The sequence below is a fragment of the Phaseolus vulgaris genome, chromosome 8 (assembly GCF_000499845.2).
Source record: "Phaseolus vulgaris cultivar G19833 chromosome 8, P. vulgaris v2.0, whole genome shotgun sequence".
Classification (NCBI taxonomy): domain Eukaryota; kingdom Viridiplantae; phylum Streptophyta; class Magnoliopsida; order Fabales; family Fabaceae; genus Phaseolus; species Phaseolus vulgaris.
Window position 1 is genome coordinate 33,196,361 of NC_023752.2, and position 17,131 is coordinate 33,213,491.

General features: G+C 40.5%; 2 protein-coding genes across 2 annotated transcripts; both read left to right on the forward strand.

Moving 5' to 3' along the window:
• Nucleotides 1-8,055: 8,055 nt before the first annotated feature.
• LOC137824973 (uncharacterized) lies at nt 8,056-10,137 on the forward strand. The gene has a single exon (XM_068630647.1). It carries the CDS (start codon nt 8,056-8,058, stop codon nt 10,135-10,137), a length of 2,082 nt encoding a protein of 693 aa, XP_068486748.1.
• A 1-nt stretch (nt 10,138) lies between these two features.
• On the forward strand, nt 10,139-11,826 carry LOC137824974 (uncharacterized). The gene is made up of 2 exons (XM_068630648.1): nt 10,139-10,600; nt 10,750-11,826. Exons 1-2 carry the CDS (start codon nt 10,139-10,141, stop codon nt 11,824-11,826), a joined length of 1,539 nt encoding a protein of 512 aa, XP_068486749.1.
• The last annotated feature ends 5,305 nt before the right edge of the window (nt 11,827-17,131 follow it).

The following is a 17,131-nucleotide window of genomic DNA, read 5'->3' on the forward strand; positions in this document are numbered from 1 at the left end:
TGTCTCTCCCCTTGGTTGTGATGTCTATGTCCATGGTATTGGGGTGGAGTTCGCCTTCTCCTATGGTCCTCTTCACGGCCTACATCATTTGAAGAACCTCTTGAAGAAGGTCTATGTGAATGATGCCCATCATGGATAGAGTGAGATGGCCTAGCTTGTTGCACCTCCATCTTTTGCAATTTCTCTTCCAAACGCCTAATGGTGCGTTGAGCTTCATGCAATTCACCAAGGACCGAAGCTTTGGAAGGAGAGTGCTGCTTGTAAGATGCATCACTTGAATAGCCAGCCATTTGCAAATAAAAACAGCAAACACACAAAAACAGCAAACAAGTCAAAAACACAAAGTTAGCAAAACAAATGAATTTGGCAACCAAATTGCCGAAGTGAATTTGGCCAGAAAAAGAAGTCACTCTCAAAGAAATAATGTCCCTACACCAAGCTGATCTTGAGGTCTTGGAATCCTCAAATGAAAGATGTCAAAGAAAGGCACACCAATCTCAAAGCCAACCACAACAAAACCAAAGAAGCAATAAAGACAAACAAGAAAAAGTATAAGCAATGAAAGGCTAGAACAAAAGGAATACTAGATGTTTGACAAACTCAAAGATTAATGAACAAAATACAAGCAACAAAAATAAGGAACTCAATGAGAAAGTAGGCACACAAAAGAATACTTAAAGAAAAGCACTAGAGTAGATGAAGAAAACAAAAAACAAGCTACTGGAAAATATTTTTATGCAAACTGTGCTTGATGTTCACTGATTTAACTGGAATGATATAAAGCGAACTGGATTATGAAATTTTAACCACAGAAACTTCAAGATCTTAGCTCAAAAATGGCACTGGAATCACGCAAAAACAGTAAGCCAATTAATTGAGATAAATTTTTCAAAATTGCTGCCAGATTACCGTATTTTTTTCGGCAGAATTGTACACTTTTTGTATTTTATTTATCATTTTTTGTGTACTTTTAATTTTTGAGTACTTCTTTTTTCTATTCTTTTCTAACACTTTGAAGATCACAAATCCAGAATTTCAGAATTTTCCAGTAAGGAAATCAATTGCAATAAGGAAAAACAGTAAGCACGTTTTCAGAAAACAGAGGAATCCTAATAGGAATGAAAAACAGAATTATGAACTAGCAAAGACATAATGGAAAATGATGTATATGAACTTGTATAGGTCTAAAATACAAGCATGAACTCAATTCTAAAACAGAAAATGCACAAAGGATAAAATATCAAACTCAGAAAATTATATGACACCAAAGCAAGAAACAACAAAATCAATAAAAGTACTACAAGAAGTGATGACAATTATGGAAAAACAAGACTAAGACAAAACTTGTATGGATTCAAAAAGGAAAATACTCAAACATATGATAGGCAACATAAAGAAAACAGCAATAAAACTCAAATAAGCCTAAAACAGAAACGTAAATTGCAAGAAATTAAAGAGCTCTTGAAATTAAAGTGCAACACAACTCAAAAATTAAACAAGAACACACCTAAACTCATGATACCACATGATATGATTCCAATAGCACAATATGAATGATTCTTGACATTCTTAGGAATCTTCTTGAGTTGGATATGAGATAGGCACTTTAAGATAGAATTGGATCAAGGTTCTATGATCAAGAACTCACCAAGACTAGTACCAAAACCCAAACTCATATGGAAGTTCAATGTATTGTCAAATTGAACCGAACAAAATGGAAGAAAAGGCAAAGGCACCGAACAAAAAGGCTAGAAATGAAGAAGAAACAATGAATAACAACAAAGTAGAAAATGAACCGAAGCAAAATACAAATGACTGAAAAATGTCGAATTGAAAAACAAAGGAAGCAAGCTAAGACATGAATATAAAAAGAGAAGGAAGGAAGGAGAAGAGAAAGCTCATGAAGATGGAGGAATGGTTGGATGATCACGCCACTTAGAGGATGGTGACTCCAAGATGAGTGTGCAAGCCGCCACTTGAGGTAACCATAGAACTCTCAAGATAAGACTAAGTGAGGAAGGCACAAAGCTCTCCAATTGCTCTCTCAAAAATTGAGTATAGTTTCTCTAATCAAAATTCAAATCTGCCAAAATACAAAGGCATCACCTTAATTTATAGCCTAGAGGTGCTGAAATGCAAAGCTAAATAAATTCAAAATTCCCCCCAAATACAAATGAAAGTGGCGCCAATCTAAGTCATGAGGAAGGTGTGACCTCCTCTCTCACTTTGGCACCTCCCTATTACTCCTACACCTATCTACTAACGCACCCCCCCTAAGACTCCTAACTAAAGACCTAAAGATGTTTTAACAAAAGAGGTTTCTAATGTTTCCCTCTAAGCACCTTCAAACAAAGAAATTACAAAAAGAGAAAATAAACGTCCATTAGCTCCTAAAGCTTTGAACATGCTCCTTGTAAGCCTTTGAGGTGGGCTTTGACCTCCATGAGTGTCCTCTATTTGAGCCTCAACTTCTTCTTGCTCTTGATGATTGGCCTCCATATCCACTTGAGCTTGATCTCCATCACGTATGGTCTCCATCATTTGTTATAAGGTAACGTTCTTCCCTCCTTCGGCCACGACTGATCCTTGGCTCGTACTCCTCATATTGTTGGTAAGCTCTTAACACGGTTGTGAGTGGGACCTAATTTTATCGGGCCCCACGGTGGGTGTCAAATGTTCTCGCCGGTTGACTCGAACGGCAGTCTCTGGCCCGCCTGTCTCCACCTAGGAATCGAACTTCCTTGGGTTGAAGAACTTCTCACCTTCAAAGACAAAGGGGCGCCTTGGTGGCCGTTTGCACTCTGATGTTAAGTCAGTACTAGGGCAAAGAAACAGTAAGTGAATAAAGTAGTTTCAGTCTTAGAAACAGTGTACCTTGTTAGGGTTCTTACCACCCTTTATATAGGTTGTAACTAGGGTTACTTATGTTTCGTTACCCATATTTAGGGTTCCTGGGAGAACGTCCTTGCACCGCTATTACACAATCTTAGCGTAATCTGGCACATAAGACTTCCCTTTACTGGAGTGCAACGACTAACAGTATGGCCACCAAGGTACCAACTCCTGCACCAATGTTGCGGGGCCATTTGTTTTGTGGGTGTCCTAAGTATTCATTTGTGATGCATGCAGTCTTCCCTTGGAAACCCTAACCCTAACGGGCCTTAGCGCCTCCAAGGAACACTTGCTTGTGTCGTACCTGAATGTACCATACACACCACATGCATGATCCTCTTGTGACTTAGGTCTTTCTTATATCTGGGTGTTTAACTGGTATCTGATATGATTTATGGGACCCACCTTACGTGGCCCACCATTACTCTTAGACACCGATGACCGATGACTGGTTGGTACAGATATGAACTACGGAAACGATAATCCGAAAAAAATGGAACTATGGATCCGAAAACAAAAAAAAATTACTTGCCAACTCGTCGAGACACCACCAACAGAAACACCTTCTTGTGCTAAGAGATGGAGCGACGTCGTCGCTATTCAGAGAGAAATGGAGTTCGTGTGTGCAGTTTGTGGGCAAAAGAAGAAGAGTAGTGTTGATCTTATGTGCATTTTGGGTTTTTTAAAAAATAATAGAAATATTTTTGTCTTTGCATTACATTGTAGGAGTGCAAGAAGAAAAACGTAGGTGTGCAGGAAAAACTGCATTTTTCAAATAGAAAATGTTGGTTGCACCATGTCCCATGGTGTCAGCCCTTTTATTTTGAATTTATATTTCTTCAATCTATATTTAAATGATTTACTATATAAATATATAATATTTTTTATTTTTTATAATTTAAATATTATACTTTTATTTTATTTTTAAATTGAAAACAAAAAATTATACTTTTTTATATTTTAAATCTATTTTTAAACGTTTTGGTTAGATTAATATTTAAAAAAGATTTTTTGTAAACATAAAATTTACTTTGTATTTTTTAAAATTTTAAACCCTAGACTTTTACTTAAACCAATTTTGCTGTAAGTTGCAATCTTTCTTTGCCAATTTACCTCCTAAATCCATGTGCAAGCTAGTACAAGTGGGGCCCTATTTTATGTCAACCATACGTGGGGCCACTCATTGTTTTTCATATTGGTTTTATTTTTACACCATGGGTTTGTTCCAAATACTTGTTTTTTTACAAAAATCTGGGTCTATTCACTTGGTTCAGCATTTGTGCTAGTCATCACTCGTTGTTTATACTCTCACCCTCAGTCTCTTAAAAAATTGGATCCACTCGGCTTGCGCAGAATATTCACTATTGGCACTCCTTTTCTATATCCGCACCATCCTTTCCAAAAAAGAGTGGGCCCACTCCGCTGGCCTAGCAGCATTGCTATTTACAACCCATGTATATATCTTTTCAAAAAGACTGGGTCTATTCTGCTGTCCCAGCAGCATTCTATTTGCAGCCCATGCTCTAATATTTGTACGACATTTTCTAGGCAAATTCTTCCTACACCCAACATTTTTGAACCTGCACCCAACATATTTTTAAAATTCTGAAAATACCCTTTATTCTAGATATGAAAATCTAGAATTGAAAATAATACATTCCGGAAAAGTAGATGTGGAAGACCTTTTTGTGTTCCAGACATAAAAATCTGGAAACAAAAATCAAAAGCCCATTCTGAATAAGAAAATCCGCAATAAAAAAAATAATACCTTAAGGGCATTTTCATCTTTTCATTTGGAATTGGGTGCACTAATATGGTGCAGGAAGCAATTGCTCATTTTCTAAAACACTTGGCCCATTTGGCCGGCCCAGAAGTTTTTCTATTTGTTACTCACGATTTTCAATCGGGGCTTTTCTTCCTGCACCATCAAAGTTATTCATGGACCCCATCAAATAGGTGAAATGACCAATGCACCATCTAATTCGCTCTCATTCCGAAAAGTTCTTTCTGAAATGCACTCCAAAAAAGTTATTCTAAAAAATATATTCCGAAACATTAATTAGTCCTTGAAAGTTTATTCCAGAAATTCCAGAAAACATGTTGCAGAATACATTTCATGAATTATGGAAAGTATCTTCCAAAGAAGATAATCTAGAAGTTATTAGAAAAAGGTAAAACAATTTTTTTTAAAATTTGATTAGTGTATAAGAATTTTGATAAGGTGTAAAAAATTGGGCCCATTCCATGATCCAACAATTTGTGTTTTGGGTGGTTCTTCCTGCACCCCATTAAAAACTCTTCCTACTCCTCCATCAACTAGGTTAAATGACTAAATGTACCATCTAATTCGTCTTTATTCTGGACAGTTTTTATTGGAACACTCTCCGAAAAAGTTATTCCAGAAATACATTCCAGAACATCTGGAAAGTTTATTTTGAAAATTGTACCGCTCGGCCCCGGACGACCGAGGCTATACATTAAATAATGTAATATAGTAAATACGTGGCAAGGAAACGGTTACAACTAGCGTTGAATAAGTCAGAGACACTTCGAGAAGCATTCCCTTAATATCAGGAAACCACTACAAATGACCTAAGGACCACTACGCATGTCTTTGACAGCCAGTTACCTGGCCCACACGAACCAAAGCCCAAGTCAACCTATTAAAAGGACTTCTGAAAGGGGGAAAAGGTACGTTTTTATGATATCCTGAGAGACTAGACTAAAGACTAGCACTGACTTGAGCGTCGGAGTACAATCGCAGGTACCCCCGCCGATCGGACGAGCGCACGCGTGAAGGAGAAAGAACTTGAAGAATTAGCTAACTGCTAGCATGACAACAATTGTGTATCAAGGTGGATCAATATTACTCTGGCCACACAGGTACAATTGGCGCCCACCGTGGGGCCAGGTAATCTCTTTTCCCAGACATAAGGATTTCAACAAGCAAAGATGGTTTCAGCAATGAACAACACCAACAATGATAACACAACAGAAGAGCATATGATGATGCTCCAAACCCTCCAAACTCAGATGCAGGAGTTGCTTCAAAAAGGAGTTACAAATCAATTGCGTCATGAGGAGGACCGACGTAAACAGGAAGAAGAGCGACAACAACAAGCAGAGGAAATGGCTCATCTAAAGGAGTAGAATAAAAGGTTATTCGAACGACTTGAGCAATCTGAACGAGAGGGACACTCTCGCGCACCAACACCACCTCCACATCAATCTGGAACGAAGGTACCAACCCAAGTGGTGCCTCACACGCCACTCACCCATCATACCCACCAAAGCGTTAAACACGTTGCTCTGGGCACAATAGCAAACCCGAGAGGTCATCCCTTCACAAATGACATCATCGCTACGCCCCTTCTTAGTAAGTGGAGGGGCCTAACCATGAACCTTTACTATTGTTCCACCGATCCGGACGAACACTTAAACATCTTCAGAGCACAGATGACCCTATACACTGTGGACCAAACGGTGTCGTGCAAGGTTTTTCCCACGTCACTAAGAGAAGGACCTCTTGGATGGTTTACTGACCTCCCACCAAACTTGATGGCATTGAGCTCTTCTCTTTTACGGTTTTTGGGTGGTTTGCGGAAGCTTTAATGGGTTGTACGTGGATCAAGGCTCTCCTAGGAGTTGTGGTAGCCTTGGAGGTGCATGAAGAGTAGGGAGATAGGAGAGGTTCGGCCAGCTCCCTTTGGTTGGTGAAAGGGTTGAAGATTAAAGCCCTAAATCTAGAGAGATTTAGGCAAGGGAGTATGAATGACACAAATTTGACAGCATTTCAATACTCAAAATAATCTTCCTATTACATGAGGTAGGCTCCTCCTTAAATAGCCTTGGAGGATCGTAAATGTATGTACCGTCCCGTCCCCGGACGTTGACCAAAGGTCAGAGTCAACACATGTCCCCAGGGGAAGAAAGTCAATATCGACCACTCGAGTCATCGCCAAGCTGAGGCATCGCCCAAGAAAGGCGTCGCCCAAGAAAGGGCGTCCCAAGGAGGCTTCGGGCCTCGACAATTCAGAACAGTAACAAAGAAAGGTGGCTTCAAGGCCATAAGTTCTAGTGCCCATAGGGGGAAAAACTTGACTCGTGAAGTACCCACGTCACCGCTGGGAAACCCTGGTATAGATACGACCCATGAGAGGGCCACGACCAGGGGAGAACCACGTGTGTGGTACGAGAGAAAGGTAGATACACCCCAGGGCAAGTAATCAGTGATTAGGGTGCGAGGGTTGGCACCCAAAAAGTCAACTCACGTAACAGAAGCACTTCGCAAAAAAGAGGGCTCACATGATGAAGTAACCCTAAGTTGGGTAGCGGCGTTGTGGGACCCTCTGCACAGAATAAACGATCAAGTCAAAAGGGCACGTGGCAATACCCACGTGCTCATTAAAAGTTTCAGGGAAAGTTTGCCAAGGTACGCGTTAATTCAGTTAAGATTCGAATGTTCCAAGGAATGTTTTTATACGCCTTCAATGCGCTTTAACGCGCTTTTAAGATTAGAGGTGTATAAAAAGGGACTTTGGGGCATTTGAAAGGGGACCGAGTTTTTAACCTAAATTCACACAGATACACAGAGCAGAAAACCCTAGTTGTCTTCGCGGCGCACTCACAGTGAGCACAAGACAATTAGGGCAACACATTCCAGTTACACAGTTTCAGTCATTCAGTACTGTCTTTTGATGTTTCTCGCTAGCTGACTTGATCGTCGGAGTGCAAACGGCCGTGAGGGCGCCCCTTTGTTCACTTCTTTTCAGGTACTCACGAACGGAGCAAAACAGAGGTGCCCTAGATCGCAAAGACAACCCACGCGCAAAGACGATCCCGGTCAATCGACGGGAACATTTGGCGCCCACCGTGGGGCCGATATAAAACATCAGTCCCGCTGCACAAGTTTTTCAGTTCCAGTTCTCAAAACCCAGTTAAGTCAGCAAGGTTCCCAGAAAAGCCATGAACACGAGGCCTGCACATTCTAGGAGTGAGGAGATGACCATGCAACAGCTGGTGGGCATGGTGCAGGGGCTGCAGGAAGCAATGGCAGCATCGAAAGCGGAGCAGGAGCGCATGTAGGTGGATCTCGCAGCTTCTTAGGCGAGAAACGATGAGCTCCACCGTACCAACAAGGAACTATGCCGTGGTTGGCGTGATATGGACGAGCCTGAGACTGCCACCCCACCTAGAGAATTCACAACACCATTCTCACAGGCAATCTTAGAGACAGTAATCCCCAAAACGTTCACAGGGCCCAAGGTAGCCTTCACAGGGATGGAGGATCCTGAGGCGCACCTCACTGCGTTCCACACACAAATGATGCTAGTTGGCGGTTCTGACGCCGTGAGATGCAAGCTCTTTATGAGCACTTTGACTGGGATGGCCATGGATTGGTTCATCAGCCTCCCAGAGGGTCACATTACGTCCTTCGCACAGCTCTCACGACTATTCAGAGAACAGTATTTAGCCTACAGGGCCCCAGCCCCAGTGTCGTATGGCCTTTTCGACGTAAAGCAATACCAAGGGGAAACACTGAAGGAGTACATAAGCCGCTTCGGGGCACAGGTTGTGAAGGTGGGTACCACCGACGAGCCCATGATCGTGTATCCTGGATCTTTTAGCAAATCGCTCAACCGCAGTCGCCCCAAAACTTTTGCTGAAGTGAGGCGTCGGGCGGTAGAGCACATTGCTTCAGAGGGCGACGCATACGTGAAGTGCACGACTGCTGCACCCGTGCGACCAAGGGTGCAGATACGCACACAACCTGCTAGGGTCCATGAAGCTGTCACAGAGAGAAGAAACCCAGATAGGAAGCGCAGCCACGAGACAAGGAGGGCCCAGCCAAGGGGTCGAGCCGAAGGAAGGAGAGAGGGAAATAAACCACTAAGGCACAACTTTGTGGTAGAACTCAAAGATCTCATCGTTGTGCCCAACATAGCTGACAGTTTGAGGCCACCAATGAAGTCTGACAAGATACTGGGGCCTCACAAGGAAGCATGGTGCGAATTTCACGAGGCGTTTGGGCACCATATTAACAACTGCTTGGCGCTGGGCTATCAGTTGGATGAGCTTGTGAAGAATGGTTTCTTGAAAGACTACCTCGCTGGATCCACCACGACCACCGTCCCGGCGACGCCAGAAGAAGGTCAAGCGCATGAAGTCCCAACTCATGGAGAAGTACACACCATCTCTGGTGGCTTTTCTGGAGGAGGGCCCACCGCCTCTCAACGGAAGAAGTATGTGAGGTCAGTGAGTACGGTTGTAGAGGAATTTCCAGACGACCCATGGGATTCAGATCTTGTTTTCACAAGGGCTGACCTGCGAGATGTTGTCCCGCACGACAATGACCCAGTGGTCATTTCAATAGTCACGGCAGGAAGGAAGGTGCATAGGGTCCTCGTCGACCAGGGCAGTTCCGCAGACGTCATGTTTTGGTCAACCTTCAACAAGCTACAGTTATCCCCCGATCTTTTGAGACCCTATACTGGATACTTGTATGGGTTTGCAGATAATCCAGTAGAGGTACGAGGCTACTTGGAGCTGAGGACAACGTTCACTGATGGAGCAGCATCACGCACCGAGAACATTCGGTACTTGGTGGTTAACGCCAACTCAGCCTACAACATTTTGTTAGGCAGACCTGCTTTGAACAGATTGAGGGCAGTGTCCTCCACGCGCCACATGAAGATGAAGCTACCAGATCTTAGCGGCAAAGTGATTGTGATCAAGTCAGATCAAGAAGAGGCCCGTAAGTGCTATGAGAATAGCCTAAAAACAAAGAGAGGCGTGGTCATGGTGATTGAGCGACCATTCGTTTCGAATTCACAAATGGAGGTAGAACCGTTGGGAGAGGCGACGCCCGTGAAGTCCACGCCGGTCGAAGCCACCTTGGAGGCGACGCCTACGGAAGCAAGAAACGGCGATGCCTCGCCGAAGGAAGGAACACATGAAGAGGCCTTGCCCGCAGAAAGTGAGCCAGAGGAGGTGATGCCCGATGCATCCGTTGGGGTGACGCCTATGAAAGAGGACTCCACAAACGCGCCTCTTGCAGAGAATGTACAGAATGGACGACCCCGACCAGAAGATAAAATAGTAGAAAGACAAATAGGGGGTAAGGTGTTCAAATTAGGACGCTTACTGAGCCAGGGAGAACAAGAAGAGGTAGCTGCGGTAATCTCGCGCCACCTAGACGCTTTCGGAGGAAGTTCAACGAAGAAACGTACAGGCCTACGTAGATGACATGGTGGTAACTTCACATGAGAGAGGACAACACGCAGCTGATCTTGAAGAACTATTTGCCACGATATCGAGGTATCACCTCAAGCTGAACCCAGAAAAGTGCGTCTTTGGTGTGGAGGCAGGAAAATTCTTAGGATTCATGCTCACAGAGAGGGGGATAGAAGCAAATCCTGACAAATGTGCGGCCATCATCGCCATGAAGAGCCCAACCTCAGTAAAAGAAGTTCAACAACTGACGGGACGAATGGCAGCATTATCAAGATTCGTATCTGCGGGAGGAGAGAAGGGCCACCCTTACTTCCAATGCCTCAAAAGGAATAGCCGTTTTGCATGGACAGACAAGTGTGAAGCAGCGTTTCTCAAGTTGAAGGAGTACTTGGCGACGCCACCTGTGCTTTGTAAGCCACAAGTGGACGTCCCCCTCCGCTTGTACTTTGCGGTGACTGAGTGGGCCATCAGTTCTGTACTTGTCTAGGAACAAGACCAGGTGCAGAAGCCCATCTATTTCGTAAGCAAGGCCTTACAAGGCCCAGAATTGAGGTACCAGTCACTAGAGAAAGCGGCGCTAGCAGTGGTATTCTCAACACGGAGGCTCCGCCACTATTTCCACAGCTTCACAGTGGTGGTAATGACAAACCTCCCTATCCAAAAGGTACTGCAAAAGCCAGATGTAGCAGGGCGGTCGAGTTGTCAGAGTTCGATATCCAATATGAACCCAGGGGGTCCATTAAAGGGCAAGTCTATGCTGACTTCGTGGCAGAACTTTCACCAGGAGGGGACTCAGAAGAGATGGAGTTAGGGGCACAGTGGATGCTCTCAGTGGATGGTTCCTCCAACCAGCAAGAGAGCGGTGCTGGAATTATCTTGGAGGGGCCTAATGGAGTATTGATCGAGCAGGCTTTACGCTTCGCCTTCAAGGCAAGCAACAACCAGGCGGAGTACGAGGCGTTGATTGCTGGCATGCTTTTGGCTAAAGAAATGGGTGCTCGGAGCCTCTTGGCAAAGAGTGACTCACAATTAGTCACAGGGCAAGTAACGGGGGAATATCAAGCAAAGGATCCACAGATGGCTGCATGCTTGAGGTACGTCGAGGTATTGAAAAGAGCCTTCACTGCTTTTGAGCTGGTGCATGTCCCCAAGGAACAAAATGCCAGAGCTGATCTGCTTGCCAAACTGGCCAGCTCAGGCAAGGGGGGAAGGCAGAGGACCGTGATACAGGAGACACTCAAGACGCCGCGGAAGTTCGTTGCAGACAACAGGGTGGACGTCCTTCATATTAGTATAATGAAAGGAAAATCAAGGAGTCATCGCTCCCTGAGTCAAGACACGGCGAGGGCACCCTGCATCAGTACTTACGCAGCCTCGCCAGATGAAGAAAGGAGAGTACATGTGTATGCTGTGGAGGAAGGCGACACGTGGATGACCCCTTATAGGCGATACCTAGCGGATGAAATCCTCCCAGCGGAGCCAGAAGAGGGCAAAAAGGTTAAGAGGAACGCCACCAGGTACACCCTGGTAGACGGGATATTGTTCAGGCATGGGTTTACGCACCCTATCTTGACCTGCGTAAGCAGCGACGAGTGCACCAGGATAATGGCCGAACTTCACGAAGGTATTTGTGGGAGCCACGTGGGAGGAAGATCCTTGGCGTCCAAGGTAATACGTGCAGGTTCTTCTGGCCGACAGTAAGAGAAGATTGTGTACGATAGGCCCAGCGTTGCAAGCAGTGCCAGAGGCATGCCGATTGGCACAAGACGCCGCCAGAGGAGTTAAGATCCATATACAGCCCATGGCCTTTCCACACCAAGCAACAGGCAGACTTGGTAGTTTTTGGCTAAGGCAAGACTTGGTATTTAAGCAGTCCATTGTGACTCACCTCTCTTACCTGGAAAACTACCTTCTTTAACTTCCCTCATTTTTCTCAAAGTAAAACATTTCTAGACACAAAGCTCTAGTCATGTCTTCTCATTCTTCAAAGTGTATGGAAAGTGATATGAAATCCATCAAATCCCTTTTGAAACAACTTTCCAAGGATATTCAATCAATTTCATCTAAACAATTGGAGAATGAGGCCAAAACTAATAAATTGACTAAAGGAAAGGATGAGAAGTCTCAAATTTCAAAAAAATTACATTCTCATGCATAGAACTCTCAAGTTTATGAATCTTTTGGGGAAAAAAGTCTTGGGATAAATGAATATCATCAACCACCCCCTAGGAGAGCTAGAAAAGAGAGACAAGAAAACCTAAAGGAGGTTAAGGTAGAGCTACCTCATTTTTATGGAAAAGAAGATGTAGAAACATATCTATATTGGGAGATGAGGGTAGAGCAATTGTTTGCTTACAACCATGTGAGTGAAGAAAAGAAAGTATCCTTAGCTACCTTAAGTTTTCAATGTGATGCTATGTATTGGTGGAATGCCCTAAAAAGAGAGAGACATCTCCACAAGGACCCTCCCATTATATCTTGGAATGACCTTAGGGGAGCCTTGAGATGTCGCCATATTCCCTCACATTACAATAGGAAGTTGATGGACAAGCTCCAAGGATTTCATCAAAAAGATATGAATGTAGAAGAATATTGGCAAAAGATGATATCATATATTGAGAGGGCAAGGATTAACGAAGACAACAATATCACCATAGCTAGGTTTCTAAGTGGTCTCAAACTTGAGATAAGAAACAAAGTTGAACTTTTACCTTATAGAGATTTAAATGACTTGATTCAACTTAGCATTAAAGTTGAAAAACAAATTTTTAGAAAAAAATCAAGTCAAAAACAAAGTTCATACTATGTATCTTATGACAAGGATGAGTTCCATAGAGGGGAAGGACATATACAAGAAACATCTCTAGGACTTTCCCAAAACCTAACCAAGCATACCTCTCACACTCAAGCTAGAGAAATTCCATGTTTAGAATACCTTGGCAATGATCAATTAGCATCTCAATGTTTCAATGAAAGATCTATGATCTTAAGGGACAAAGATGAGAATAGTTTATGAGAATCAAGTAAAGAAGGCTTTTATTGATGAAGGAAGAGGTCATTCGCCTTCACATCTAAAGTTCTTCCTTCTAGTCTTCTAAAATTAAAAGAAGACATAAAATAAAGATGAGGCCCAAGCCCAAAGCCCAAGCCCAAGCCCAAGAAGGCCAAAGCCCAAAGAGCCCAAGTCCATCCCATGAAGGGCAAGGCCAAGTTTTAAATAATAAAGAATATTGTTTAGAAAGGTGCTTAGAGGGAAACATAAGACACCTCTTTTGTAAAAGCATCTTTAGGTCTTTAGTTTAGGGAAATAATAGGAAGCTTAGGGGGTGTGAGCTTAGTAGAGTGGTGTAGACATAATAGGGAGGTGCCAAAGTAAGAGAGGAAGTCACACCTTCCTCATGACTATAGTTGGCGCCACTTTCATTTAAATTTGAGGGGAATTTTGAATTCATTTAGCTTTGCATTTCAGCACCTCTAGGTTATAAATTAAGGTGCTGCCCTTGTATTTTTCAGATTTGGAATTTGTAGTATCAAAACTCTCCCAAATTGGTGATTGAGTGTAGTGAGAACTTGTCTTCTCCTCTTCCTAGTCTCATCTTGAGTGCCTTGGTTCTCTCAAGTGGCGGCATTGCACACTTATCTTGGAGCATTCACACTTCAAGTGGCGTGTTCATCAACCAAGAACTACAACCACATAAGTCCTCTTTCTTCTCCATCTTCTCATTCCATTTCTGTGCCTATTTGAATTCCTAAACATGTCTTAGGTTCCTTTCTTGCTTTCTATTCGGTGTTCTTGCTTATTTTCATGTTTCAATCGGTTCATCTTCTTTCTCCTTGGATTTGTTCGGTGCATTTCAGTTTTGAAGCATTTTAATCGGTTCATTTCATTTGTTATGCAATTTAATCGGTTCATTTGCCTTTTCTTCCAATTTAATCGCTTCAATTTGACAATACATGGAACTTCCTGTAAGAAATTATGTAAATTAATTTCTATAAAGTGACTCACATGACTTAGAGTTTGGGCTTTGGGCCCAAATATGATTTAATAATAATAATAGAATAAAGGCCCATTGGTTAATGTGAGAAATATATATCTGATGATATACCTAATGGAAAACCTACATCTGATGGAGATTGGGTACTAAAGGCTATAGGGTTCTGTCTTGCAAATAATAGTTGTCTCACTATTAACCATCACGAAAGTGTGTGACAAGAACGGAATTGCAAGAGATTGATTGGGATAAAGGAGATAAAGTAACTGCTCAATTAGGATCACTCATGGATCAAGGTAAGTGCCTATTCCTTCTTGATTATATGATTGTGTGAGAATCATGATATGATAAGATTCATTTGTGAACATAAATTGTATGTGTTCAATTTACGTTTATTCATGTTTTGACTTACATGTGGTATCAGAGCCTTGTTGCTCATGTTGTGATTCTCCATTAATGCTTTTCCAAAATAAAAGAACCCTAATTTTAAAATATTTTCAATTTAAGAACTCTAATTTTAAAATTAGGATTTATAGATTAAGGTTTTCATTCCTCTATAATAGATCCCTAATTGTCCTAAACCATCAAAATTAAAGAACCCTAATTTTAATTAATCCCAAATTAAAGAACCCTAATTTTAATTAATCCCAATTGAAGAACCCTAATTTTTAAAATTAGGGTTTATGGATCAACGCCATTAACGACGTAAAACCTTTTGAACCCAAACGCAAGAAAGTGGCTGCTGCTGCTGCAGCACGGTGACTCATTGTGAGAGGGGTGGTTAACGGCATCCCTGCAGCTTAAGAAATTTTGCTTCATGAAAAAGAAGCAAATTTGATTTAGTGTGCCTTAGGTTATCAATTTTATTAATATTAGTGAACCTATGTATGAATTATTCTCTGTCATCATGAAATGCATGAATTATTTGTTGCACCCCATATTAAAGTTTAATCAATTATTACTTTTCTGTAATTTAGGTTATGTTATAATGTAATTAAATTTACATTTAAATTAAACTTTAATTAATTAATTAAAAGTGAGTAACGAAAAATTATTTTCTGTTTTATGTATCATGTTTTAATGTAATTTTATTTGCATTAAATTAAAGTTTAATTAAAGTTTTAATGAAATTTTATTATGTTTTAATGTAATTTTATTTGCATTAAATTAAAGTTTAATTAAATTTTTAATGAAATTTTATTATGTTCATTAAATTAAAGTTTAATTAATTGATTGAAAGTGAGGAATGGAAAATTATTTTTCCGCTTTATGTATTTAATTTTAAATTGAAATTTTGGAATTATTTGTATGATGGATTTGTAATCACCAAAGTGATCAAATCTTTAAGTTTTATTTAATTCCAAATTATGCATGATGAAATTTTATTTCAATTAATGATATTGTTTATGGAATTATTTGTATGATAGATTTGTAATCACCAAAGTGATCAAATCTTTATGTTTTATTTAATTCCAAATTATGGATGATGAAATTTTATTTCAATTAATGATATTATTTATGGAATTATTTGTATGATAGATTTGTAATCACCAAAGTGATCAAATCTTTATGTTTTATTTAATTCCAAATTATGGATGATGAAATTTTATTTCAATTAATGATATTATTTATGGAATTATTTGTATGATAGATTTGTAATCACCAAAGTGATCAAATCTTTATGTTTTATTTAATTCCAAATTATGGATGATGAAATTTTATTTCAATTAATGATATTATTTATGGAATTATTTGTATGATAGATTTGTAATCACCAAAGTGATCAAATCTTTAAGTTTTATTTAATTCCATATTACTGATAAATTTTATTCCAATTACCTATAGAATGGATGCTAAATTATTTATATATATGGGTAAATGGAAAATCATTATTATAGGGCATTATGGATCACCCAAAGGTTGATTAGTTGTCCTTATAATTAATGGATATGATTGTTGGTAGTGAGTATGTGTTATTAGTTTTGCTTGTATATCCAAAGATAACAAGTGTTTCTAGTTAATGCATACATCTTGCCAAATAAAGTTAATACTATTAGCATCATTATGTTTTGTGTATTAATGAATCTCCCAAAGGAGAACATTAGTATACATAGAATGTTTTCTGAATCTGTATAGTATGTTTAGTTTATGACTCAAAGTATTAATGTTAAGCATGTGTGATCAAGTATTGTTCCTGTATCTTTATGCGAATGAGCATAGCAAGTAATATTAAGTCTGATCTTCCCAAAACTGATGGTGCAAAAGAATTTATGAAATTTTTGGAAGAGCGCTCCCAAACTACTGATAAGTCTCTTGTTGGGACATTAATGAGTATATTAACCACCATGGAATTTGATGGTTCTCGTACTATGCACGAACATGTCATTGAAATGACTAATATTGCGGCAAGACTTAAGTCTATTGGATCTGGTACTCTTTATGATGGATTATATAGATTGAATCTCGATAAACTATATGCTGAAACTCTTGTGACCTCGCATCATAATGTTGGCACTAAACGAAGTTTGGTGAATGAATGTTCTGCTTTCTTATGGCACAAACGTTTGGGACATATTTCTAAAGAAAGGATGGAGAGATTGGTAAAGAATGAAATACTTCCAAGTTTGGATTTTACTGATCTAAATGTATGTGTGGATTGTATTAAAGGCAAACAAACAAAACACACAAGGAAGGGAGCCACAAGAAGTACTCAGCTTCTTGAAATTATACACACTGATATATGTTGACCTTTTGATGCAAGTTCTTTCAATAAAGAAAGGTATTTTATCACCTTCATTGATGATTTTTCACGTTATGGTTATGTCTATTTACTGCATGAAAAATCGCAAGCGGTGAATGCCTTGGAAGTTTATATAAATGAAGTGGAAAGGCAATTAGACAGAAAGGTGAAAATTGTCAGGTCAGATAGAGGTGGTGAATATTATGGAAAATATGATGAAAGTGGACAACACCCTGGTCCGTTTGCTAAGTTCCTTGAAAGACGTGGTATTTGT

Bases quoted from the DNA above. Each gene is read 5' to 3' on its own strand.
- LOC137824973 (XM_068630647.1), top strand. From the start codon at position 8,056: ATGGACGAGCCTGAGACTGCCACCCCACCTAGAGAATTCACAACACCA.
- LOC137824974 (XM_068630648.1), top strand. From the start codon at position 10,139: ATGGTGGTAACTTCACATGAGAGAGGACAACACGCAGCTGATCTTGAA. The intron at 10,601-10,749 runs GTACTTGTCTAG...CTATTTCCACAG, and splicing joins CTGAGTGGGCCATCAGTTCT to CTTCACAGTGGTGGTAATGA.